Below are 26,025 nucleotides of genomic sequence, written 5' to 3' on the forward strand. Positions count from 1 at the left end.
ATTAAATTATAATTAAATAATAACGAATGCTGAAACATTTGTTATGCATTTATATTAGGCATAATAACAGTTTAATAATTTTACAATACATCTCAACGTATCGATACAGTACTACAATTAAAAAAAAGTACTATACTACTGGATACTGTCGTAAAAGATACGTTACTTGTTTTGATGTTAAGTCCTTACTATTAGGTACAGGTACGCTTTGCTCTTTCAGAATCTTGGAACGTTCCATATTTTCTGTATAAGTTTTGTAGCAATTATTTAATACATTTACTTCTGAGACGCATCTCATGTCTTCAAATTCATTCTTTTCCAGGCAATTTAAGAGCAAAGTCATTTCCTGTAAACATCCCTTTTCTGAAAAGAGAAATATATTGCAATTATTAGAATAATAAACATTAAAATAAAACAAAATTGCTCTTTAAATATACCTGTTAATCTTTGGTTGCCCGAGGTCACATGATCCTTCAGTTTTAAGGGCAAAATACTTTTAAAAGGTACTTTGTTTTCATTCTGCGTTCTTCTTCCATTACGAATTATGATCGATGTAAATTTCATCTCCTAATAAATGAATAAAGTTAATATGACACGAATATACTTGTATACGAATGTTATTTAATTAATAACTGTAATACAACGAAATAATGTGAATTTTTAAGCTTTTTTCATATGCGAGAGGTTAGGGGTTCAACTTCCTCATCAAAGTAACTGAGCAGTTTTTTTTACATTGACATAATTGATAAAAAAACGTAATTTTTCGTCTACAATTTTCGCTGGACGTGTGTTAACTTTTTCTCTCACGTACTTGTATAAAAAAAAACATCCAAAAACAAGCGTACACTTACTCCGAGACTTTGTGGTTTATGGTCAACTCGCGAGAGCCCGGGGTCGTCATTAGACGTTGTGAGAAAACGCGATCGTGACTGATTAGATGGCGACAGCGTTCACTTTCAATTTCGCCGTGTAGTTTTTTCCGCGATTTAAAAGGAAGTGCCGCGAGCAGTGTAACGAGAGAGGCCGCATCAAATTCACATTACGTCACAGTATGCAAATCTGCCAAGTCCAATTTCTTGAGATAAAAACAATTAAGTAAAATAACGAGTCGAACCGATCGTCTTGGGCCGCCAATTTTGCGCGTCCTCGTCTCCACGTGTTCGCTCCGTTTGACTGAAATAGTTAAAAAATGCATAGAATTTGCATTAAAAAAATATCTTTTTTATCTCTCTTTCGTTCTTTCGTTTTTCTTTTCTTTGTTTTTTTGCACGCGCTGAAAGTCCGCCGAAAGCGAACGATTACTCGCTCAATATTCGTGTGCTATTTTTATCACGCTGATAAGGAGATGGGAAACGTCGAGGAAAACTCTGAGAACGGAGTACGTCGGCTCGTCGAGAGGGCAACGAGAACGGAAAGGATTGCGCGGTAACACGAGGCTCGCCTAACCTCAAAGTCGCGCGTGACTGTGTCATTTTAGCGGCAAGGCCATGTGAGCTCGTGGCTAAGGCACGAGCATATTCGACCGATTCAACGGTACCGAAAGCGGACCGGTGAAGGGGGAATTTCGTCAAGCAGGGTAGCGTCAAGGTTCAAGGCTTGAGAATGGCGGAACACCGACGAAGTGAGTTTATCGAAGTCCGAGAAAGACCGGTGACGGATAACAAAACTGTGTTCAGACACGTGTTTCTCTTTATGTTTTTTCTTTTTGTCAATTTCACGGAGATAGCGACACGCCTCCGTGAAAATGGCGCGGAGACTCACAGATAAAATTAAATCGTCGAGGAGGACGAGAGGGAGGCCGTGTTTCTGAGATTAAAACACGGCGACGTAACGTCGTAAACATTCGCGAAAACTCATAGATAATGCATCATACGATGCTATTTTTTTTCACAACATGACTTGAGCGAAACGACGAACTGGGGAAAAATTTCACGCGTGATAAAGGCCGAATGGCGTGGTCGGATATCGGCCCATTCCTTATCGCGCGCGATACTGCCGGTACGATAAGATTTTGGCAGTTTTAGTTTTTTTTTTCTTTTTCTTTTTTTTTGTGCACATTCACAAAATTCTCCGCTTCTCCAGCATTTTATATATTGCACGTGAAGATTATCACAAGGGTCAAACATGATCGTTTTATCAGCATTACTCCATAATTCCTTTTTAAAATAAATTGAATACCTAAAAGCACATTTTTTACTCGTTTGAAATATGTTTGTACATTTAGAAATAATACTTATTAATATTTGTTTAATTACGTATGTATTAATTACAAGATAATAAAAAATAAACCAAGGCAGCTTCGAAGCTTAAAAGTAAAATTTTGGAAGTAAGAGATTGAACGTGCAATTTAAAATAGAACGGCGAGTTCTATTTTTTTTTTTTTTTTGTATCGAAAGGAACCGATATCACGAAATCAGAGAATGTCTTCACCGCTCTAGATTTTGACATAGCCCGATTTGTAAAGTATTTCGTAGCCGCGGACGTAATTCATTTCAAGCCGCTTTGAAAAGTAGGTCTGCGTCATTAACTTAATGCCGGAGGGACGCACATACAAAAAAAAGCATATGTTGCACAATGCAATTATGTTTCTACATTCCTCGGCATTGCACGGACTCACACTTTGTTACGTAATAATAACGTATTGACAAAGTCAGCATATCATAACGTTATCATTTTAAGCGCTTTAAAATAATTTGTTCGAGTTAACGAAACAATCAAACATTTATACAAGATCTTCTAGACGCACGAAAAAAATTAATATAAACTTTTTTCCGCCAGCTACATCGCAAATTAACACTTTAACATATCTTGATAAATACGTATATGTAACATACCTACTGTTAGGTGGAATAAAATACACGCGCACATAATGCAACGTACGATTATGCTTTTGCAAGAAATGTATTACGAGCGAGCGACATAAAAGGAAACGGCATATTTAGCTAAATATAAAATTATTTTTTTACACTTACTATGTCACGGTGGTAATATCTTATGCGCATTTAAAGTAAAGCAGTGGAAATTTAAATTTTTTAATTCTTTTCACTCGCACTACGATATTTCGATATTATGTTTTACACCGTTAATGATATTAACGTTTTAATAAGATGTTATAAAAAAAAGAGAAAAATGTAACGTATCAGATTTTGCAGTGTTTACTTAATTTTCGAAAAAGGAACGCTTTAATGGAAAGGTGGATACGATTTTGATTGATAATTTATTTATCGGAGAGCTAGCGATCTGTTTTATTTTAATCGGTGTATTTTAGTGCATTTGTTCACTTCCTCAATTTGGGATTAGATCGTCATTAAAGTCGCACGTTAATGAAGCTGATTGCGCACAATTGGAGGGTTTGCCCTTGAAAGTAAAAAGTCTGGAGACTTAATTACATCGCGTCGATGCCATTTAGACTCGTGGACTTATTGGCATTCCCGGCGAATGATAGAAGTTCATTGATTTGCCAGTCATCCTTATCACGAGATATATTATGTGCATACGAACACGTTCGCACGCATAATTTGCGTGACGTCCACAGTTTTTCCGCGTGTAAAACAAAATGGAGCATTGTTTTTCTTTAATAATGAAAAAAAATTTATTATCGCCATTTAACAACTTATGAATATTTCTTTATTGGCCGTGACTTTTTGCATCGAGTCGTTTAATCCTACTTAAAAATTAAAGAAAATATAAATAAGCAGTTAAAGATGCAGTAAATATACATATATATATATATATTTTTTTTTATATTATTCCATTTATCTAACTTTTTTCTGAATTTTTAGTCGCTTCTTTTTATTTTATGCCTCGTTATATATATTTTTCATTATCATGTAAATCTTTGATTGCCAATTATATTTCTATGTACATTATAATGGTACGTAATAACGCACGTTATCGTGTAATTGTCGGACCACATTTCTGTGACGCTTAAATGAGGTCGGATCAGTTCGTTTACGACACATTTTCCAGACAGGTGTCTCGTTAATTTCTACACGTTGCTCTGGGTGCTTCTATATCTGTGGAAATAGTGTTTGTTCTACAAGAATCTTCGTAGATGCAGCTAAATTTTGCTAAGTTTAGCTAAGTAACGTTTATCACGTACATTAATACATGAAGATGGGACTGAGTCATCATTATGCAACGTAGTACGTCCTCCAGTGCACACACGTGCGTAAAAAAAAAAAAAGAAATCTACTCGAGACTTTTAATTCTAAACGAAATTTAAATCGCAGGATGTAAAAATTTTATATTTGAAAGATCGCGAAATTGGGTTCAATGATAAGAAAACGTATCGTTCCACCGTGGAGTTGTCTACGAATTTTAATTCGAATAAAAGTCTCTGACTCGCGTCTTTGTTTGGAAACTGTCGGAAAATGTGCTGGTTTATGTTTATTGCGTTTGCTTAATTAAGTTAATTAAGGGTTTCGAATCGCCAAGCTAAGTACTTAAGCCCGTGCATCATAAGCTCCTTCACAGAATCCCACCCGTATCGCTCGGTTGATTTAAATGCCCGTTTGGTATAATTAAGGTATTGAATTGTTCCTTGCGGAAAATGATTGGATGATCGGTTTATCTGTCATCGAGGGCACTTCACGATTGCTTCGTAAGCATTTACGTTTGCCTGATTGCACGTGGTACGCGCATGCAAGGCAACTTGGTCGCTCAGTCGAGGTTTCGCTCGTGAAGCAGCGAGATTGTCGAAGGAGATCGGCAAGACGTGCTGGCACCGATAGTCAGGCAGCCGATGACGTGACTTTATTAGTGTCGTTCTCGTGTGACTTGTTCGTAAACCGTGAAAACCATGAGTATCTTAACGAGTAAGTTTAAGCACGACACCATGTTGGCACATCGTATCTCTGTCTTTAAAAGCTATAAATTAACTATTATGGGACTTGTTGTATGTGTATGTATACATATATAGGAATGTACCTTGTAATCAATAATATTATCTCGGAATCTGTTGCTGAATATATTAAAATAAATTAACGTCATCGATAAGTTACAGTCATCTAAATTAATTTTTGCCCGATAAATGCGAAAGCTAATTCTCTTAAACTTTAATGAACTTCTGAAATGGTAATTAAATGTTAATTGCACATTGAAACAATATTTTATCACTTTATGGGTGACATAAATATCTAAATAATATATTTAATCTGAATATTTTGGTGAATTAATTTTAAATAAATAGAAAAAGAACATAAAAATAAAATAATAATTAAAAATTATATTAAAATTTCTGAAAAAAAAAAAAAAATATGTTAATCCTTAGCATAATGTGCCACAGTGGTTGCCAGCCAAAATATATAAATGAAATAGCAGTAAAATTATTTTGCAACGTGTCAAATTACATAAAGAAATATATAATTAATTGCCTATATGTCTTTACATGTTAAAAGAATTTTTTAAGACAGAACCATAAGACATAAGAGATGTGATAGTAAACGTAGTAGATGATTTTCAAGGTAACTTGTAACATGTAAACACTCAGGTGGGAGTAATATTTACTCTTATTGAAACTTCAACAGAACGCGAACAGTGCTATCGTGCAGAGAATTTTTCACGTCACATAAAAAAAAAAAATCTAACACTTTTAATTAAAAAGTTTGACGTTTATATCGCATAAGATAAGTTATTGATCGAATTAATATTAATCACAGGGACATCGACGGAGGAGAGCCTGCAGTATATCAGGCAATCCCTGAAATCGGAGGAGATGGACCATCTGGAAGGAACTCATTTTGACAGGCTCATCCCACATGTGTTTGTAACTCTTGGAGCGTCTGTAAGTCGATTTAAAAAAAAAATATAAAATAAATATGCACAATCTTTACATTTTTATTTAAATATATTGTTGATGCCGAACAGGGTGATCTCGCCAAGAAGAAGATCTATCCGACGCTTTGGTGGCTTTTTCGAGACAATCTCCTGCCGAAACCGACTACCTTCGTCGGTTACGCTAGAAGCAAATTGTCAATACAACAATTGCGCGAAAAGTGTCATCCGTACATGAAAGTGAAGTCAAACGAGACGGAAAAATACGAAGAATTTTGGAAGTTGAATCACTATGTCGTTGGTTCCTACGATCAGAAAAAAGACTTTGAGTTATTAAATCGGGAATTGCAAAAGTATGAGATAGGACACACGGCGCACAGGTTGTTTTATTTGGCATTACCGCCAACCGTATTCGAAAGCGTGACGGTACGCCTCCGGCTCACTTGTATGGCAGATAAGTAAGTACATGTATAAGATAAAGCAATAACGGTGTAAAACAAGATAATATATACATATATTAAAATTTCAGAGGCTGGACGAGAATTATAATTGAGAAACCATTCGGTCACGATGCCGTTTCATCGCAGAAGCTCTCCGATCACTTGGCGACGCTTTTCAGCGAGGAGCAAATCTACCGTATCGATCACTATCTCGGTAAGGAGATGGTGCAAAATTTGATGACATTGAGATTTGGAAACAGGGTGTTCAACCCGACATGGAACCGAGACAACGTAGCCTCGGTGCAGATCACGTTTAAAGAGCCATTTGGCACTCAAGGTAGAGGTGGCTATTTCGACGAGTTCGGCATCATCAGGGATGTGATGCAGAATCACCTGATGCAGATCTTGTCTTTGGTTGCCATGGAGAAACCTGCGTCTTGTCAACCAGATGATATTAGGAATGAAAAAGTGAAGGTTCTCAGATGCATTAAAGATTTAGAACTCGATCAAGTGGTTCTTGGTCAATACATTGGAGATCCGGATGCTGATGATCCGGAAGCACGTTTAGGCTATTTGGATGATCCTACAGTACCATCTGGATCCAACACGCCGACATTCGCATTTGCAGTGCTGAAAATAAACAATGAAAGGTGGGATGGAGTACCGTTCATCTTGAGATGCGGAAAAGGTAAAAAAAAAAAAAAAAAAATTAAGTATTTCTTAGCAAATAAAACTTTTTTTTTTTAAATTACCGCGCGATGTTGCAGCTTTAAACGAAAGAAAAGCAGAAGTTAGAGTACAGTACCAAGATGTACCGGGTGATATTTTTGACGGAAAAACAAAAAGGAACGAATTGGTAATAAGAGTGCAACCAGGTGAAGCACTGTATATTAAAATGATGACAAAATCACCCGGTATCACGTTTGACATGGAAGAAACAGAATTGGACTTCACTTACGGTAGTAGATACAAGGTAACTTTGTGAATCAAAGATATTTTTGTCGCAGTTACAATTAAATACGAAATAGAGCATCGTCATGCTTATTGTAAATCACATAACTTCTTCCAGGGTCTTAAATTACCCGACGCCTACGAAAGATTAATTCTAGATGTATTTTGCGGTTCGCAAATGCATTTCGTGCGAAACGACGAGTTGCATGAAGCGTGGCGGATATTCACACCGTTGCTCCATAAAATTGAAAAAGAAAAAATTCAGCCCATCCCGTATAAGTACGTAGCGTAAAGTATAAATATCTATTATGTAAAAAAATATATTATTGTGTGTTTAAAATTTCAGATACGGATCCCGAGGGCCGAAAGAAGCTGACGAAATGGCAAAGAAAAATAATTTCGCGTATTATGGTTCATACAAATGGATAAAACCGTGAAAATCAATATCGTTAATTGTGATATCAGATTTATGATACAAAGTACAAATTTTAAACCATCTAAGAATATTTAAAACGTAATAACTGTGCTGACTGTCACATTCCGAAATTTTTAACGAATCGTATATAGCAAATATTTTTTTACAATTTTGCATGCAATATTTATATGCCACTCACTATTTTTATCTTATCGATAATATTTATCCTATTTTATTATATATAATATATATATATAAATATAAGGATTGTTCTCTGTATATCAAAGTTAAATTTTAAATAGAAAATCTTTCTGGTCTTCCTAAACCTAATATTGAGGCTAACAAGATTAAGATTGCGAGGGAATGTGATTCAGTCCTTCTATTTAGATTAGTTTTATTAAATTTTTGACAATTGAAACATATGCATGTCAGCCGCGGTATACTGTACAATACTGTCACAATCATTGTGTTTTTAATAATATAAATTATACAACGCTAGAGATCTGTGTGAGATTATTCTGCGTAACTTGTGTAAAATAAATAAAAAAAAAGGTTACCTGCCGTATATATATATATATCTATATTGTGGAAAAATCTTATTCTAAATGTATACAGGTAAGCAATAGCTGATCATCTTACATTTTGTAGAACACTAAATTTCGCAGCTCAACATAACCTTTACGATTAAAATTCTTGAGATCAGCTATACATGGGTATATACTGTATATAGATACAAATTGATGTCATGATTAACGATGAACTGAAGATATATATGTATATATATATATATAATTTATGTAATGCGTAATAATTATATGTATATATTATCAAATAGCACAGATTAAAAGGAAATAAGATAGTCTCTGCACACGTATATTAAGATTCTTTTGAAGTTCATTGTATGGATTTACTGTGATAGAAAGGGTTAAGAGTTAAAAAGCATATAAAATGTAAGAAATTGAATTATTGCATATTATATGCCTGTAAATTATAGTGTATAACAATTTAAACAACATAAATAACAGTCTAAAAACTTGTTTTATTTAAAATTGGCTGCCTATGATGATAGAAAATGACTATAAGCATACGTTGCATTGCACGAATTAAACACGAAAAAAATTTGTAATGTTTTACGCGTTTCAGAAAGTTTCTTTGTTAAACATTTCCTAAATTAGGACCCTTCATCGCAATATCAAATGCAGTTTGGAAACTTTTGCAGTGTCGATATGGCAATGTTTTTTTTTTTTTTTTTTGCTTGAACACTTCTCACAACGATTTTGTAATTCGTAAAAATATCGCAATTTCATTCAAGTCTGTGATTTAAAGAAATTACAATCTATATGCACTTTTTACCTGTACGAAACTTAGATTTCACACGCTGCAGGATCTAATAATTCATCCCAATTTATACTTCTTTGAAATACCTCTTGTTGCAACCACAATTCGTAATGCTGCTTAAACTCCTCAGTCAATTCGACGTTTGTACCAAGCACAGATGTTACCGAAGCGTCAACTGGTTCCATTTCTTCGTCTCTCGGAATATTCGAATATCTTCGATTATTGAATTGATCGACGCATGTACGTAGTTCGCATTCTTCAACTTGAAAGTCCCATGGCCGTGCTTCTAAATCTATTTAGTAAATTAAGTAGGAACACGTTATACACTTTCTTTTTGCAAAATATTCATTAGCATAAAATATTAAATATACTATTTCAAATTTTTGTTACCATTGCCATATGCCCAATCGTCATTTAAGCGATGTCGCACTTTCGCATAAATGACGCTAATGGTTTTCATGTTTGTTTTCCTCCATTGTCGACCAAGATACTTCGTTTGCATTTTCAATAATTTTAAAACGTATAGTTGCATCATTGCGTGTCTGACTTTTAACGTGCGTTTTAAAATAGGTGCTGATTTAAAAACAACTAACATCTGTAAAATATAATTGTATTAATTTTTATTAAATAAAAAGAATTATTATTAATTTGTGAGAAAATTGATTACCATTATTCTACTGTGTTTCCATTTGGTTAATTTGTTCAGAATTCTTAATAAATTAATACAAGAGAAAACATTTCTCCATGAAAAAGATTGATTATGGCCGATTTCAAGGCTTTCCGTAGTTAACTCTGGCTGATCGCCAATGACACACATAGGAAAGTCCAAAATCGGAATTCTGTGACAGAAATTATCAATTACATATTATAACACTTTAAAAGTGAAATAATTACAATCACATTTTTACTTACACATTTTTTGCTTCAATATATGCAATAATATTCTGATTTAAAAATTTTAATACAAGAGGTATACAGTTGGCAAATACTAAATGCTGTGACATAAATTCGAATTGATATACGTGATTCAGTTTGAAATGCTTGAGCAACAATAATAAAATTGCAGAAACGGCTTTAACAATAATCTCTTTATGACGATTAACGTCAATCCCTAATTTCATAGACTGCAGCACTGTCATTCTAAAATCGTATAAAACATGCAATTAAATTTTACTTTAATTTATTTAAAAAATTAAACTTTTATACTTAATATTTTTTCGCATATTAATGTTGTTAATAATATGTATATTATTCAAACTCACGGCATTTCCTCTGGCAATACATCAGCCAAAATATTAATGCTGTCCGTTTTAGCCTTGCTTGTTGGTGCAGCAGCAAGTAATATTTTTAGTAAAGCGATCATATATTGTGGCAAATTTGGTAATATGGCTTGATACAGAATTTCTGTTGGTGTTTGTCGAAGTGGTGGTTCTTCAGTACTCATTGGGTTTCTCGCAATTTCTTCTTCCTTCCTTATTTGAATTTCCGATAAAGATGTATACATATGCTAAAATATATTATAAAATTAGATATTACAATAACGGATTACGTAGTAATATCACTTTAAGTCAACAAAATAATACCTTTTTAAGAGTTGTGACACCTTCATGGATAGGTTGAGGTAAACCTGCTAAACTCTCTCTATCTCCTTGTAATTTGTAACCGACAAATTTCATTCTCGCAACTTCAAGAAATGTATCCACATCCTTTTGTCTCACTTTCGGCGTCCATGGTAAACCTAGTAAACGAAATATTAAATATTAATACTAGAATATCAAAATTAGAAAGAAAATGTTACCTTTTCCCTTTATAAGTTGTGGAGTGCCTGGTCTTAATTGCGGTTGATTATTCTGATCTTCGTAATATGCTTGATTCCAGCCGCCAGGTCCACCAGGACCAAGGAATACAATCAATTCACCATCTCCTTCATTTGCCGCAGTATTATTTGAAGGTGCCCGAAGGAGGTCTTCTCCTTCATATTCCATGCCTAAGCCTGGATCGTCTAATGAACTTTGTTTCATCAAACTCTGAAAAGTATTTGATAATTAACGTGTACAAAAATAATCGTATAGTATAATTTAGATTTACGAATTACCCGTCGAAGAGGTCGATTGTTTCTTTTCTGATTTTGCGTTTCCAACAAATCTGCTGCACTCATAGGTGGAGAGCTAGCTCTCATTGTTCTGGCAACTTCGATAGTATCTTCTTGTTGCGTATCGAGTCCTGCCTCCTCGCGATACTGCTTCTTCAACTCTCTAAGTGCATCAATACCGCCAAGAGAAACTAGGATTAACTTCCATAACAGTAAGAGAACTTTTTTCATCGGAAAATGTGGTGCTGACCCGCTACAAAAACATGTCACCATACCGAGAAGTTTAACAATAAGTATTTCCTCTCCATATGGATTTACTGCAAACAAAACGAAGTTTTATTTGTGAATAAATCAAATTTTCTTTTTTAAATATTAAAATATGTATAATGGCATACCGAGATCTTCTTTAAAAGCTTCAACATTTTCTTTATATTCACTGTACTCGATATTTTTAAATTCCTCTCGCATAACTTCTGTCATGATATACAAAACGGATAGAATAACTCTTAAATCTATTGAATCAGCAAGGCTAACAGCTAGCTTTCTCATCGCTGAGGTAGCAGTTGTGCTATTTCTGTAAAAAATATTCAATAGAAATTGAATCTGGATTTAACTAGTTTCATATCGCACATATAAATTAAAAAACTTACTCAATTTCAATGTTTAGCAATTCAACAAATGCTGGAAAAATCCCAACTTCATAGAGTAACATTACATTTACCCTACTCCAGTCTTGTTGTTCTTTGTCAGACTGTACCTCAGCCCAACAGCCCTGAGCTAAATAAAGAATACAACGTGCCGCTTTCATTCTGAGTTGTTTATTAGAAACTTCCAGTTGATCCAATAATTTGTAGATTATGGATTTCATTTCTGGTCTCGTCAAGTTTTGCCACCACGGTCGTAATTTGTACCATTCCATCTGATCCTCAAATGCCTGGAATTTATAAGAAGTCACACAAGTCGCTTTTGCATTTAATAAAATATAAAAAAAAAAAAAATAAAAAAAATAAAAAAAAATAAAAATAAAAAAAAATAAAATTGTACCTTAAGATTAAGCTGTAACTCATATTGTTCGGTATAGCTATACAATTCAGCGATTTCATTAGCGTGTATATCAGTGTCGTCGTAAACAAACTCCAGATCAGTTGTTTTGTTGCTTTCCTGAAATGATAAGACACTTGTAGAATAAAATACGATATATAGAATATAACTTCAATATAAGACAATTTAAAATTATAAAAATATACAGCAAGAATTAAACAGAGCTTTTAAATTTCGCTGTGGACCTAAAGCCAGTTTTGTTTTAGCCGACTGGGAAATATGTTAGCTATTGTTTGTGGACGTTGGGAGAGGTTAAACTTGTTGAACTAGTTCGTCATCGCGGTTCACGCGATTTTCACCGAGCGTTGCTCTTTTGACGCAACTCACGTCGTTGCTAGCCGCGCGTCGATGGAAGTGGACGGTCGGACGTGAGTCCCACGTAGGCTTGCCGTTCCCGTTCGCATCCATCGCTACGTCACCCAACATCTTCTGATCTCCCATGACGGGTGGTGTCGGCCGCGAAGCTCTCGCCGCCGCTTCTCAGATCATTTCCACGTTTACGTGAGAGAGATCGCTGCCATTATTACTTGCGTTTACGAACGAAAGAGCCTTTGACATTTACGTCGATCGGAGTCCCGCTCGGGTAAAAGGACTCCAATTTTACCGTAGGCTGTTTGTTTCCCCCGCTTACGTCACTCCCAACCGCGATCAACGAGCACACGACCACGATCGCCATCTGACGCGTTCGGGGGACGGTCGACTACGTTTTTCCCGCCTCGGGTTCCGAAAGCGTTATTTCCCGTGTTTCTCTTATACGTTTATAAATCACGGCACGGATTGTCTGATCGCAAATTTATACTTACGTGACAAACTAGTTCTTGTAAAATTTTCTTTACACGCGTGTGCTTCATGTCGTACGTAAGGACGAGTCAATACGATTTATTACACAAAGCATAAATAATTATACTTAAAGGAATACACACATTAGAAAAGTTATAGGAAACGTAAGGTAGATACATATAATAGACAAAAAGTGCACTCTTTTTACATTTGTACGAGACGGAAACTGTGTAACGAAAAACTTATTAATTTATAAAGAAAATATGGGAGAAGAAAAGGTATGGCAGAAAAACTAGCAATATATTTTCTAAGGCATTTCAGTGTAGCACGTGAAAATGCAATCAAACATATGGCAAATCTAAATTGACGCTCGTAAACAAAAATTGTGTTCTACTGTGTAGGCTTTGTTACGCTTGCGACAATCAGTCTTGGATTCCTGGTTTCTGAAAATTCACGAGGAAATTTGCATCGGCAATAAAACAAGATACGTATTCAGGATAAAACCAACTACGAACAGGAGGAAAATGCAACAAATACATCCAGTATGTGTTACTAGCAGCTCTTACCATGTTAAATTTAACCTAAAAATAGTGTAACGGGAAGATTCAAGGGTCGACAAGATTGACAGCCGAACTCCGAATAGATAACGGAGACCTCGTGCGGTGATAACGCAAACCTTGGTTTCAGGATAACCAACCTCCAGTTTTTATAGACTCAGAAGAGTTGGTACGTAGTACATGTATACTTCATCACGCAAGTTACACGAATAAAATAACTTTCAATTTTAATCTAATAATATTCTTATTTTATCTTTAGCTACGGCAATACAGAGTTAAATTTTTCAATTATTCCGAATGAACTATCCACACATTTTACGATCCTTTGGTTCTATTTCTGCCTCGCATTTGTGGAAGGTTTTTGGACATGTACTTCGCATTAAAGGTAAATAAATTTAATTTGCATTTGTTATTTAAAATAAATAAGTTAATTAATTAATTTATTAAAGCTGGGTTTTTGTTGGCGCAGCCAATTTATGTGTTGTTCTAAACTGCATCTCGTTTCGTGCCGAAAGAAGCGTAAGATGGTTACGACGGCGTTCAGGTGGATGGCGCCACTTCCTCGCTTTAGCGAGCAACTTTGCGCGAAGAGACAGAAAAAGTTGGTTCCGCTCGCTTAACCGCCAGTCGTCGCGGGTTAATTCGTGTGTCGGGATTCGGGAGCTCTTTCCAAATGTGGAGTGGACGCTGGACGGGCGTAGAAGGACGAGAACGTGAGGGAATTCTACGGGATATGTGGTGAGTTAAGAGACAATTGTATTTTTATCCTAAGAATTTACTTGAGATACCCTTTTCTGCGGGCCGAAAAATTGCTGTCGAGGATCCATTGCGCTCGATCGCCATTATGGTAAACAAGCGATCGCGATGTGCGAACTATCGTGAGAGATTAATTTAAACATTTCGCGGCGACATTTCTAAACGCTGTAATCACGATCCTTAAATCTCGTAAAAGAAGGCATTATTGCAAGAAAAAAACGCAGGTACGGTTTCCGCGTTCTTCTTTCGAACGCTTTGTCGTTCGGTTACAAGGGGGACGATCGCGTCAGGGAAACCGATGAGAACAAATGAAAAAAGATGGTTGTCACGCGGATTTTCATCTTTTCTTTTTCGAGCGACGGAGTATCTCGGGGAGAGAAAAAATCGTGTAATTTAGGTGATTGCGTACGCGCGCGGCAAAATTCAAATCTTCGCGATTCCGGAGTCGATGACGCGCAACGGAGCGAGGCCGCCCCGGTGGACCGTTGTCGGCGCTGCAACGCCAAAATTCGATTAAAGTTCTCGCGCATGGGCCGAAGGAAATGCTTTTCTCGAATTTCCCGGAGTCTGTCAGGTGGCACCACGGCGTACGTCGGTCCGGGCGCTACGCGGGCGGCCGTACTGCAACAACACGGGGACAGGAGCCAGTGCTCTTTGTAGGTTATCGAAAAAGCACGACCCAGGCCTATAAACACTTTGCCCCGTTGAACGTAGACAGCAACAATTGACCGACACTGACCAACCACCACCACCGACCGGCAGTCCTCTCTGTCCGTGCTCTCCCGTGACGTTTAGTGAGTGCTTTGAGCTGTGGCGCGGGCGGTGAGATGGCTGTCACTCTCTCTCTCTCTCTCTTTCTCTCTGTTTTCTTTCCTCTTTTCCGACGTCTCTCTATTTTCCGTTTCTCTCTCTTTCTCTTTCTCTCTGTCTCTCTGTTTCCTAGTATTCTGTTCTTTTGGTGTTCCGTTCAGATAGATCGAGAGCGTCGTCATCCGCGAGCGAACGTTTTCTCTGTTTTCTCTTTCTTTCTATTTCTCTCTCTCTTTTTTTTTTTTTTTTTTTTTTTTTTGTCTTTTTCGAGAAGCGCGAGGGGTCGACGTTGGAAGTTGAACCGTGCCGCGGCCGTGACGACGTCTCGCGATCGCTAGGTTTTCCCTCTAGATGTTTCGGCTGAATGGATGTTCTGAACCGTCACTTTCCGCCGTGACATCTCCGTCCGGCGGCGTACCCGCGTTTTCCCACATCAGACACGTAAAACATGTACACACACAGAACACCTACATCGCGGCCGCAAACAACAAACTGCTTCTGGTTTTCTTGGCTGTTCGATGTTTCTTAGCGCTGTTCGATATAGCGTAGCTGTCTCACCTGCCTTGGACTGTCTACTTTACGTTCTCGTTTCCTGCTTCCACCGGGAACTCTCGCTCCCGCAAGGCGTTTATCGACGGATTCTGAACAGGCTGGAATCCTGATTTTGTGCGAAACTTAGGGGAGAATCTCTTTCTCTTTCTCTTTCTCTCTCCTATTCTTTCTGTTCTCCCTCATCTCTTTCTCTCTGTCTCTTTCTGCCTCTGTCTTTCCCTGTTGCCTCGTTAATTCTTCCGCTGTGATGTCTAGGTAGTAATTTTTACATGTGTCATTGCGCGCGAAACAGTGCCACGACGACTCGCGATCCACACGAGATGCAGATTGCGCGTATCTGTGAGGATCAAGGCTTCGTACGTAAAATAACTCTCGCAAATCGCGTTTGGAACTATCCTCCGGTAATGCCGTTACTTTAAGGAAAGCCGTTGCCAACGAAATCCACTTTTAGGGATTCTTATCTGTTATCTCGGTGGTGAAATATATTCGCAATTGTTACAGCAACGCGCGACGCAACGTTTCACTTCTTTCCATTATAATATCATGAAATAATGTGCGTGTGTGTGTGTTTTTTTTTTTTTATTTTATTCCGGACGATTTGAAAGATATCGATTTACGCATATCTTCCCAGATGATCTCGCGAAGTGACGGGAGTTTCGGTTTATCTGATAAACGACCGCGACGAAATTATTGAGAACTTTACGCGAGAGAGAAATAGCAAGGGGATAATTATGACGCGAAGACACGGGAAACCGACGTTTATTTCTATCAGTCGGACTTAATGTGGATGAAGATCCATCAATCCCCACGCTTGGCCGGAGAATTACGTTTGGGACATTCTGACGACGATTTATAACGATTACCCCTTTAACGGCGCTCCGCGCGAGCCTTCGACTCCGACGTTCCATGCAAACACGTTGTTACGCGTTCCGAACCGTTACGTGAATTATAGCGTGCGTTATAAGTCGCGCTTAAACGCACTCGAGATTTATCTGATTTCGTCCATCTCTTAATTTGTTCCGGATAAAAAAAAAAAAAATTAACTGGAAATACGAATTCAAAGGTTATTAAGTTGAAACTTGCGAAAAATCAATAAAACGCCACGTCGACTTTTTAATTTCATTAAAACTGAAGCCGAGCGAGCGAAATCGCGAGCTACTAATTACGCAACATATTCATATTTTTATCCAATAAAATCTTAATTGTTTCAAAGAGGTCTTTCTCTCTCGCGAGCGAGATCAGAATGAGATCGGAATCTCCCACGGCGAAGCTTCAAGTTAAATGAATACAATTGACTCGAGGATTATCTCGATCTTAATACGATGTTGCGGAAGTCGCTATTATTGGCGACCGAGCGCGGCAATAATCGACGGTGACTGCGGTATCGCGGTGTCAGCTTTCCTCGTTCATACGCGAAATGCTTTTTTTTTTCCTCTCTCCCCAACCTCTCAAAGTTCCACACGCTCTACGAACGAAATTAAGCCATATGGCTACATCGTAGGGGCGTGCTGAGGCCGATGCGCCGTGCAACTGGTTGATTTATCGGTGCTTCCGCGTAGCGAAAACTAGCGAGAGGGCCGAATTGGATTACAGCGCGTGCACAAATTGCTTTATTCAAATGCGATTTTAGGTCGCGCGTCTTCCGCAGACTGCAAAGAGGGCCCGCGATCGCAAACGGGGACGACGGTGTTCTTCCTCGCCTCTCTCTTCCCTTTTTCTTCTCCACTTTTATTCCTTTTATCCCGGAAGATCGTCTTCGCGTGAAGTAACGGGTTACATCAACGGCGATGAACAAATTACGAATTATCGTTATATACATATACGGTGAGGTACTTTATCTAAATTCTGCGTCGCGATAACGAGACGCTTTGAAAAATTGATATCTTCATAAATAATCAACGTAATTGCCGTTTGGCTCTCGCGCGAGGTACGAAAAATCTTCGGTTAGCTTCGAAAATTAATGTAGAATAAATAGTGAATCCTTGAAACGCGAATTCGTTGCGCGACGACGTTGCGAGACGGTGCTCCTCGCCACGGGAGCGCCGGGACATCTCGCTGGCTGCAAAACCGGAGGATAAAAACGGAGATCCGGAGTAGACAATTCGCTTTGGAACTCGGGGTGGAGATTAATTCCCGACACGTCCATTTCAGTTCGTTCGTATTCCGCAGCAGCCGTCACATTTCGGTATCGATATAGCCGGCGGTGACGAGAGGGTGGGTTGCCGGGCGCGGGCAGCAAGAGGCGGGGGAAGGAAATGATTTCTAAACCGCGGCTCTCGGGGTATATCGTGGGTTATATTTCATAGCTGCACTCTTGAATCGTATCGCAGAGGCGGCGCGGCCACGAGTAAACAGTAAATTCATTTCGATCAAGCGTCGACATCAGCTTCCTTCGGGGTTTACAACGAGGTTGCGCCGGGGTGGGCGATACGCGGAGGGGGGGAGAGGGGGAGGGCGAAGGAAACCCGGGGATTTATTGCACTCGCGAGCCCTTCTTTATCTCGTTTCTAAAGCTTCCGCTCCGGGATTGGGAATATCGTGTTACTCCTTACGTCGTAACATCCGCGGATCCGCTCCCGCCGTTTCTTCCGCTCTGTCTCTTGATGTTTCTTTTGCTTCATCCCTCAACGTTGGGCTTCCCGAAACCATTTATTGTTTCTGACCGTTGTTAAGTACATGTCTTTTTCTAAGAGGATATCGTAGCGCTTTCGATGAATGTTCCAGCGAAATTGTCTTTTGTTTTTCCATTTTCTCAGCTTTGAAGCGTAGCGGAATGCGTTGCGGGATGTTTTACTTTTAAACTTCGAAAGATTTATGTCTTGACTTTAATGAGATAAAGAGTAATATCTGAGAGGGCTACTTAGATCGCGTACCTAATAATTTTTTAATCCTAAAATATATCTCTATCTGCATATATTTTATTTTTACGTTCAAATAAGATTTCAAAATTCTAAAAGTTAAACGCCCGTGAATATTATTAAATTATGTAATCTGTATCTCGTTTGATGAAGTACTCTCTCACGTATGTACATACGTTTTACTTGATATCGTTGTAGGTCTTGCAATTGCTTAATCGTATTGAGAACACTTTTCTATTGTTTGCGATAACGACGTGATATATAGCTGTATCAATTCGCGAAGTACGTTCAGATCGATCTGAAAGTGAAAGGAAAGGATCTCGTCTTCGCCGGTACGATGTGTATTGAGTTAATGGAAATTGGTACGCGGGATCGAACTTATGTGCCTCTGTCGTTATTGAATTTGCCATTGGGGCTGGGGAAAGGAGGGTGGGTGGAGGCAGGTGGAAATGGTTAATAAACTGTACTTTAAATGGGAAGGATCTAATAAGCTCGGCCAGCAGAATAGACTGCACAGTGAATAGAAGAAAGGCATCATATAACGTCAAAGTAGCAAACGGGGAGTTTATAATGTCTTTTATAATGTCGGATTGTTACGCGAGGAAGACTTAAGGCTATACGGGACTTTTTATCGATGTAATAACAGTGCTATTAAATTCGTCGTACGAACGCCATCCGACAAATATTTAAGATTTTTCAGCAACTCCCGATGTAACTTTAATCTTTTTTACTTACTTATTTATTTATTTATATATATAAAAACTGAGGTGTATTAATATATCTATTTTTTTTTTTTCTTTAAAATCGATTATTTAAAAAAATGTGATGGAGGTTCTTATAAAATAGCAACGTACTAGACTAATTTCGTATCGTCTAGAATCGGTGAAAAGATGGAAGGCAAGCCCTCGAAAATTGCGTCCTACTTCTAACGGTGAGAATGAGGGGGCGGGAGGGAGGTAGGTGCACAACAGAAAGTAACGGGTAGAATAAGGACCGGGCGAGGTGGGAAAGGGTGATCGGAGGGAGGAGGGAGGAAAAAACTCCGCGGCGGAGGAAACCGAATCAATAAACCTACGATCTCATCTCTTGCCTTGCACCTAGTTATATAACACGGGACGCATTAACGAGCCTCGAATTATAATCTTAATTAATTGTCTAGTGTCTTTGCGAACGTTTATAAATTTTAAACACCAAGGCATTCAGTGAGATATTAAAAATTAATTAGTTCAGTTTTTTTTTTAGCTTTATCGCAAGTCCGAATCTTCATATATCTACCGAATCTACATCTTATCTCTCATACATGTTGTCTCTTGTGATTTTTTTATCTTAATAATTTTTAATATTAATTAATATACAAGGGCATAATAATAATAATGACGATGATACTCTTTTTTACGTGTAATCATGCAACCGACATATTAATTTTGTTTCGAAGTTCCGTAATGCTTTAATCGCTTACAACGTATCGTGGAATTTCGATTTCCGTAGACCGCTCGAATCCTTAGAGACGTCATCGCTCTGTTACCTCTACTTACGAGGCTTGTTAGCTTTAGCTTTCGCTCTGGGGCAAAGTAATTATCTCGAAGTATTCTCGAAGCTGTTTTCTCAGATAAATATGCAAAGAAGAATTGCACTAGGTAATTTAACATCTACACTTAATTAATATTTGCAAAGATTTCTTTGATAAAACCAAAGGTACTATTGGATATATAAGATAAAAAAAAAAAAAAAAATTTGTCCGCATTTATTTGGGATGTAAAACAAGAATTATTTATATATATGCAATGCTTTTTACATTTGTCTTTACGCGACTTATTGTCTAAGAATCAAGAGTTCTGATTCCGAAATAATTGTTGCCGATATCGATAAATCACGTTCATTCGCGATGCCGTAATGATGGAAGAGCTACGCTCGTTTATAAAGTCGAAGAAAGAGATCGAGCACATAAGAATGAAAAGCACAATGGTATTTGTCTTGAGTTTCGCTCGGAAAGTTCATTATCTTTTATTCCCTTAATTATCTTTTTTTAATAGCTTACATAAGGAATATATGTTGTACGTTTATTCTACACTAGTTAATTATGCAATTGATAAATTAACTTTCTTTATTTTCACTACGAATAAATTTTAAATTTTAATTTTATACATTTATAAACGGTATATACGAGAATTTTTTCAAGTCTTAAACAAAACTTTTTTTTTTTTGCCGGAGGCAAGACTGTTAGTTACGACATTGATAGTCAGAGTCTATTGTGTAAATCCACAGTGGTCACGTGCCACTACAGTTAGCTCAAAAGATCTCCCCCGGGAAGATATTAAACTTCTGACACAATACCGGGCGCATCTCTGCAGCGTGCCGGGGCGAAACTCGTGAAACGAGAACGTGAAAATTACATTTAACAGCGTTTTGCTTTCCGCGAAAATCATTTAGATTCTTCGTTATCATACTTAACGCAACGTAATTATCATGTCGCGTTTACTTTTTCCTCCCCCTGTCTTTTAAATTAATAAAGTTATATTTATTGTCACTTATTTCGTAATAACGGTTAAAATTGACAGTTCAATAGCGATAGCCCCAAGCAAAAGAGGGGAACGTCATATCGATTATCATTATTACTTTCACCGTGACTTCACACAAATACTCTATTATAATAATTTCTGCACGTACTTATATAGTGCTTCTCGGTAAGGTTTTTCTATAAAATATTTCCTTTACGATTTTTGTTCCCTTAAAATATAGATATTTTTTTTCCAGAACACTTCGTAACACTTTGCTCATCGTGTAAAAGTTATTAATCGCAGAGGCTAATTCGCATTAGCAATATAGTTTTATTCATCGGATATAACGATATTTTGATACATACGGAACTTTGCTATCTGCGTGTTGTTTAATAGACCTCCGGTTGAGGAATACGGCAGTAGTAACATCAAAGTCGCTCGAAACACGTATGCGATTAGTGCGCCCGGTCGCCTGTCACCTTTGTTTTATATATCTCGCCCGTATTTCTACACAGTTTAACGTGTTAAAAATAATTTTTTTTACGAATATTATACTATGTTGCAATAGTATGTTGAATATTATGTCGAATATTGACTTTAATGTATTACAAATCTGTAACTGGCGGATACGTTGCGTTACGTGCAAAACATGCGCTCGCTAACGCTATTAAAAAAATTTATATAAATATAGGTAAAATCGGGAATCACTTTATTAGCTTCTTTTTTTTTAATTTTGGATTAAAATTTTTTTCGATTATTTAGAATTGTTTTAACATTTTTGCTTCTAGATCGATATTAAAAAGTTTCTTATAACGCCTGATTCTAGACCGACGCTCGCAAACACAACGCATGCATAAGCCGAGAAAAGTCCGGTAGACAGGGAGAAGTGCGCGAAACTCGTTGCGAGTACGTGAAAAGCGCTCGTCTCATTTCCTTCGCGAAATACCGTTTTAGATGTCGTCGCGCGTACGACGCGTCCTGTAAAAAAATCAACAGCAGGAGAAATGGAGATACGTGACATAGACGACGGCCGGGAGAAATGGACCTTCTCGCTGCCGAGAGGTCGGAATAAAATAAGACAAAGGTTTTTGAGGGGGAGCTTTTGGATGAAGTTCGCTCTACGAGGCTCATGTGTATAGTCTAGACGCGACACAAAGCCGCAGTTGGAGCTTTTTTTTTAATTGTGTCCTGTCATACTTACTCTCTCGCCCCCTCCCCCCGTATCTTCGTTCCAATTCGTTCTTTTCACTGCGTTGACCTGTGATCTGCGACTCCATTACTTTCGTTCGTAGAGCAAACTCTTCTTTCCTATCTTCGGGGGCTTTAGAGAGGTTTGCTCGATCGTCCCGCTTTTGAAGAGCTTCCAAAATAACCGGGAGATTGGCATATAAATGCGTTCAAAAATCGAGAGATATTCCGTGGTACAGCAGCCTCTTATTATTATTTCTCTTTATATATTTTTTTATCGAATTCTTTTTTTTTATTCTACTATGTATGCAGGATTAGGCGTCAAAGATATTTTGGGAACGACGATAAAGTAAAAATTAAAGATTTCTAGAAAGATGATAGACAAAATATTATATTAGTGTTAATTTCGTAAGAATCCCAGCGAAGCAAAGTTTTTTTTTCGGGTCACAAGCGCATTGATGCTATTTAGAAAAAGAATATTTAATATTTCTACCCTATTTCGTGATTAACACATTTGTCGAAACGAAAGGATACAAAAATTCATGGGGGAGCGACGTCTAAGGGCATTCCGTATCGATTGGGGGTTTAAATCAAGGGCAGGATTTCTGAAACATCCTGTGTACCCGGTACACAGATCGGTGTACTCTACGGAGAAATCGTAGTCGGAGTGGGATCGACTAATTTGAAATTCAGCCCCGTACCCTCAGCGTTCGTCGCACGAGCGGGCTTGACGCCTATTGTCGAGAGGGAACAGAAGGGACGTCGAGACGCGGAAACGCGGATCTCCGGGGAGTGGGTACATTATTACTTTTTTTTTTTTCTCTCAGCGTAAAACCAATAGCGACTCTGGCGAAACGACGATATGATTTTCTCGTTGCGGAAACGAATTTACGAAACCGCGAATAACGTGGCTCATGCTGGAGGAGGTGTTGCGAATTTATCGATGTATATACGCGCCCGTGCGTGAAGTACTTCCACGGAAAACCCGGAACAGGTTTCGGACTTTCAAAGCCCTCGAGCTTCGAAGAAACCCGATATGACTTAATACGATTCCATAATTCGCGCGAAAATTCACCGGGATATTTATTAACCGGCATATACCTGGTGTAACTGGCGCGTCATTTCGAAGAATCGATTATGAATTTTATTCATTTTAGATATGAGAGACACGGGAATAATACTTCTTACTCTTTACAAAAAAAAAAAAATTACTTGTTCTCTGGCAAAAATTTTCAAAATTCATGCAGATAAGATTTTTAATTATAAATTAGGAAAGGCCTCAAATAATATAAAAAAAAAAGATTAATTTATATATCAGTTTTTAATATTTAATAATTGATTACCTAACTTGTAATTCTAAAATTTGTTAAAAACTTTTATAGATAATTGTCGATTATATTGTTGTTAAAAAAAGAATATCGCGGGGCTCGATATTCCTGGTTTAGCTGTAATTCCGAACTGAGTTTGAAAAATAGAAAAGTCACGTAACGGGTTGGTCGATGGACAAAATATACGGGAATGTAAAAGAAAGAGAAAGTACGCGAGGAAGACAGGAAAAGGAAGAAGAACGTTCGAAATGCTCTTGAACGAATCGGCGAGGCGGAGCAGCAAAACGGGAATATATACATTACCCAAGGCATTACGGAGCCAGAAGTTCATTTCTCATTGAAATACCGTCATATTTTCAGCCTGCCCGCGTAACGCGAACGCCGAATCCGCGATTCGATGCCATTTTGCTGTCGCTAAGAAGTAAATGTGAAAAATGGAACATTTTTATAGGAAGAACGGGTTTCGGTGCTTCGATAGATCATGCTTTGAAGGAACGTTACCGCAAGTTGATTCGTGCGAGAGATATCTGTACACATTTTTTAAATCACTGCTAAATTCACTAACGCAACTAATACTTTATCGAGATTCATTCCTGGTAAAGAACGATACTCTTGATCGTCTAAAATACTCGTGTAAAGCTGCAAAGTGATCGAAAGTTTACCCGAGTAGATCATTTATCTATCTATTCTGATTTTGCAGCTAGTGGTTAGATCGCGCAAATTAAATACATTCCTCAGCTAGTGGCTAGCTTGATACTAATCATAATTTATAAGAAAGTATTTATCATTTAATAACTACCTAACTAGTGTCTCGTCGTCACTATATACGATTCAAATAATGAGGTGTTATTAAAAAAAATGGACTAGTATTCGTCTAGCCACTGTTCAGCGCGGGCCATGTAACGAGACAATTATTACTGGCTAACGACAAGGCAGAAGAGTTAGATATCTAAACGTTTTTCGCCGCGTGCTAGCCTACTGCGCGCACTGATCTTCGCAACGCGCGCTCGACTGTCGGGCCTGTCGGTAATATTCTTTTCTTTTTTTAAATTAACATAATTGAAATGTCTGTATTTTTCAATTTTGTAATTGAGCACTTAATTAAACGAGTATCTCTTCTAGTATCTGGAAAGCAACCGCGCGTCATTGAACATACATACAGTTATGTTCTTTCAATTGCGTCTGTATGTATATCTATCTTGCCCGTCGTTTGGAATGTAATGAAATGTTTAATTAAATCGCACAATTATGACGGCGCGTTGATACAGTATCGCTGGTATATTAGCAAAACTGTCAATGCGATTGTTGCAGAAAGTTTGACAGATATTTAGATGGTATCGTTGTTCTATTAAATTTTCGCCCGTTTACGACGTGAAGACCCATTTTCGTATGACGTTGAGTGATCTTTTCAATTTTACAATCTATTTTATAGATAACAATTTCAAAACTTTGTTTCTCATTATTCAAGTTAAAACTTAATTTCGCTGATACTTTTTACCTGTTCTCAATTAATAAAATTGTGATAGCATATTACATTAATAATAGTGGGATTAATGAATCGATCAATAACATATAAATAAACATTCTGAAATAATGTGTCAGCTCGTCAATGCGTCGATATGATACGTCAGTATCATTGTTAATGCACGCGTATTAGTATTTAATATAATTTATTGATAAATATATCGCGAAATGTTTTCGTACTTTTTATATTATATAAAAATGTGGAAAATTTAAACATAAACTTTATTGGATTAAATGATTTTAGAAACCGCATTTTACGTAAGAAAAATTGCCAAGGGAATGAGATTTAAAATGACTTAAAAAAAAAAGTGTCCCTTTGTGTAATATCCAGTTTATTATTACACTAAATTTCGTTCTACGTTTTCAGCTTTATTCGCGACAGTTGAATGACTCGTGGCGAGTTATTTCATCTTCAATATCTCTCGAAAACATGATTTTTTTTTTTTTATGTCGATATCACGATTACAACGTTTGTCGAGAGCGATCGCGCGCGAAGGAAGTACCATCGAAAATCGTTCATAGCGCCTTTTATGCACGTCACGCGGTGAAAGCGACAAACTCCACATGTGTTCTCGCGCAAAGAGTCTTTCTACCTCGATTTCTCTTTCTTTCACGTCTACGTTTTATTCGCGAGACAATTCGTTTGCCATTTTGAGATGGATGTTCATATGCATAAATCATCGGTAACATTCACGTCGTTTCCGGACGGGGTGCTTTCTACGAGCCTTTACGCACGTTGCGTTCGCGAATGTCGCTTCGAGCCAAAAGCAATAATTTTATCCGTCCGTATCAGCTTCCGAACGTACTTAAAAAAGCGCGTAAACACCATCGGAAAAGCTGTTGACGTATCGCTGGTATTTTGTACACGCGTCTCGTCGAGAGGCTCGTGGCCGACTATATTTTTGTGAATTGTATTGTGCAATTAGAAGTAAATTTAGAATTATATTTTTTATTTGTATAACGTTCTCTTACACCGGTGACAGAAAAAAAAACTCCCGTGATTTTACACATTTTTCTTTTCCGATAAATCTGGGCCTAAATTACAACAATATTTCGAGAGAT

The 26,025-nt window shown here is 37.5% G+C and overlaps 4 protein-coding genes across 10 annotated transcripts in view; 2 read left to right on the forward strand and 2 right to left on the reverse strand.

Moving 5' to 3' along the window:
- Nucleotides 1-33: 33 nt before the first annotated feature.
- LOC139106082 (small ribosomal subunit protein mS37) lies at nucleotides 34-1,199 on the reverse strand. Of its 3 annotated transcripts, none has more exons than XM_070662584.1 (3): nucleotides 1,115-1,199; nucleotides 438-567; nucleotides 34-363 (listed from the first exon to the last, which is right to left on the reverse strand). In XM_070662584.1, the coding sequence occupies exons 1-3, from the start codon at nucleotides 1,193-1,195 to the stop codon at nucleotides 131-133; spliced, it is 444 nt and encodes a 147-aa protein (XP_070518685.1). In that variant the 5' UTR covers nucleotides 1,196-1,199; the 3' UTR covers nucleotides 34-130. The 3 variants fall into 3 exon arrangements, with proteins under 3 accessions (XP_070518685.1, XP_070518695.1, XP_070518704.1); XM_070662594.1 differs by lacking the exon at nucleotides 1,115-1,199 and adding an exon at nucleotides 812-1,053; XM_070662603.1 differs by lacking the exon at nucleotides 1,115-1,199 and adding an exon at nucleotides 852-1,051.
- Zw (glucose-6-phosphate 1-dehydrogenase Zw) lies at nucleotides 983-8,079 on the forward strand. 3 transcript variants are annotated; one of them, XM_070662518.1, is made up of 7 exons: nucleotides 983-1,049; nucleotides 5,661-5,785; nucleotides 5,869-6,233; nucleotides 6,305-6,903; nucleotides 6,983-7,188; nucleotides 7,285-7,445; nucleotides 7,513-8,079. In XM_070662518.1, the coding sequence occupies exons 2-7, from the start codon at nucleotides 5,717-5,719 to the stop codon at nucleotides 7,601-7,603; spliced, it is 1,491 nt and encodes a 496-aa protein (XP_070518619.1). In that variant the 5' UTR covers nucleotides 983-1,049; nucleotides 5,661-5,716; the 3' UTR covers nucleotides 7,604-8,079. The 3 variants fall into 3 exon arrangements, with proteins under 3 accessions (XP_070518619.1, XP_070518603.1, XP_070518614.1); XM_070662502.1 differs by lacking the exon at nucleotides 983-1,049 and adding an exon at nucleotides 1,484-1,621; XM_070662513.1 differs by lacking the exon at nucleotides 983-1,049 and adding an exon at nucleotides 3,802-4,817.
- On the reverse strand, nucleotides 7,959-13,533 carry Strip (striatin interacting protein). Of its 2 annotated transcripts, none has more exons than XM_070662436.1 (12): nucleotides 13,459-13,533; nucleotides 12,056-12,172; nucleotides 11,662-11,945; nucleotides 11,407-11,585; nucleotides 11,015-11,328; nucleotides 10,718-10,946; nucleotides 10,503-10,657; nucleotides 10,182-10,426; nucleotides 9,832-10,059; nucleotides 9,587-9,758; nucleotides 9,310-9,514; nucleotides 7,959-9,211 (listed from the first exon to the last, which is right to left on the reverse strand). In XM_070662436.1, exons 1-12 carry the CDS (start codon nucleotides 13,459-13,461, stop codon nucleotides 8,946-8,948), a joined length of 2,397 nt encoding a protein of 798 aa, XP_070518537.1. In that variant the 5' UTR covers nucleotides 13,462-13,533; the 3' UTR covers nucleotides 7,959-8,945. The 2 variants fall into 2 exon arrangements, with proteins under 2 accessions (XP_070518537.1, XP_070518529.1); XM_070662428.1 differs by lacking the exon at nucleotides 13,459-13,533 and adding an exon at nucleotides 12,440-12,723.
- The window catches only part of LOC139106006 (protein Skeletor, isoforms B/C), a 54,885-nt gene continuing 41,732 nt past the window's right edge, over nucleotides 12,873-26,025 (forward strand). The window contains exons 1-4 of one of the 2 annotated variants that reach the window (XM_070662465.1): nucleotides 12,873-13,170; nucleotides 13,294-13,618; nucleotides 13,709-13,834; nucleotides 13,919-14,187. The gene's annotated coding sequence lies outside the window, so the exon portion shown is untranslated. Of the gene's footprint in view, nucleotides 13,171-13,293; nucleotides 13,619-13,708; nucleotides 13,835-13,918; nucleotides 14,188-14,792; nucleotides 14,862-26,025 lie in introns of those variants that run through there. The other variant, XM_070662473.1, reaches the window with a different exon arrangement.

This window comes from Cardiocondyla obscurior, linkage group LG01, assembly GCF_019399895.1.
Source record: "Cardiocondyla obscurior isolate alpha-2009 linkage group LG01, Cobs3.1, whole genome shotgun sequence".
NCBI classification, from domain to species: Eukaryota; Metazoa; Arthropoda; class Insecta; order Hymenoptera; family Formicidae; genus Cardiocondyla; species Cardiocondyla obscurior.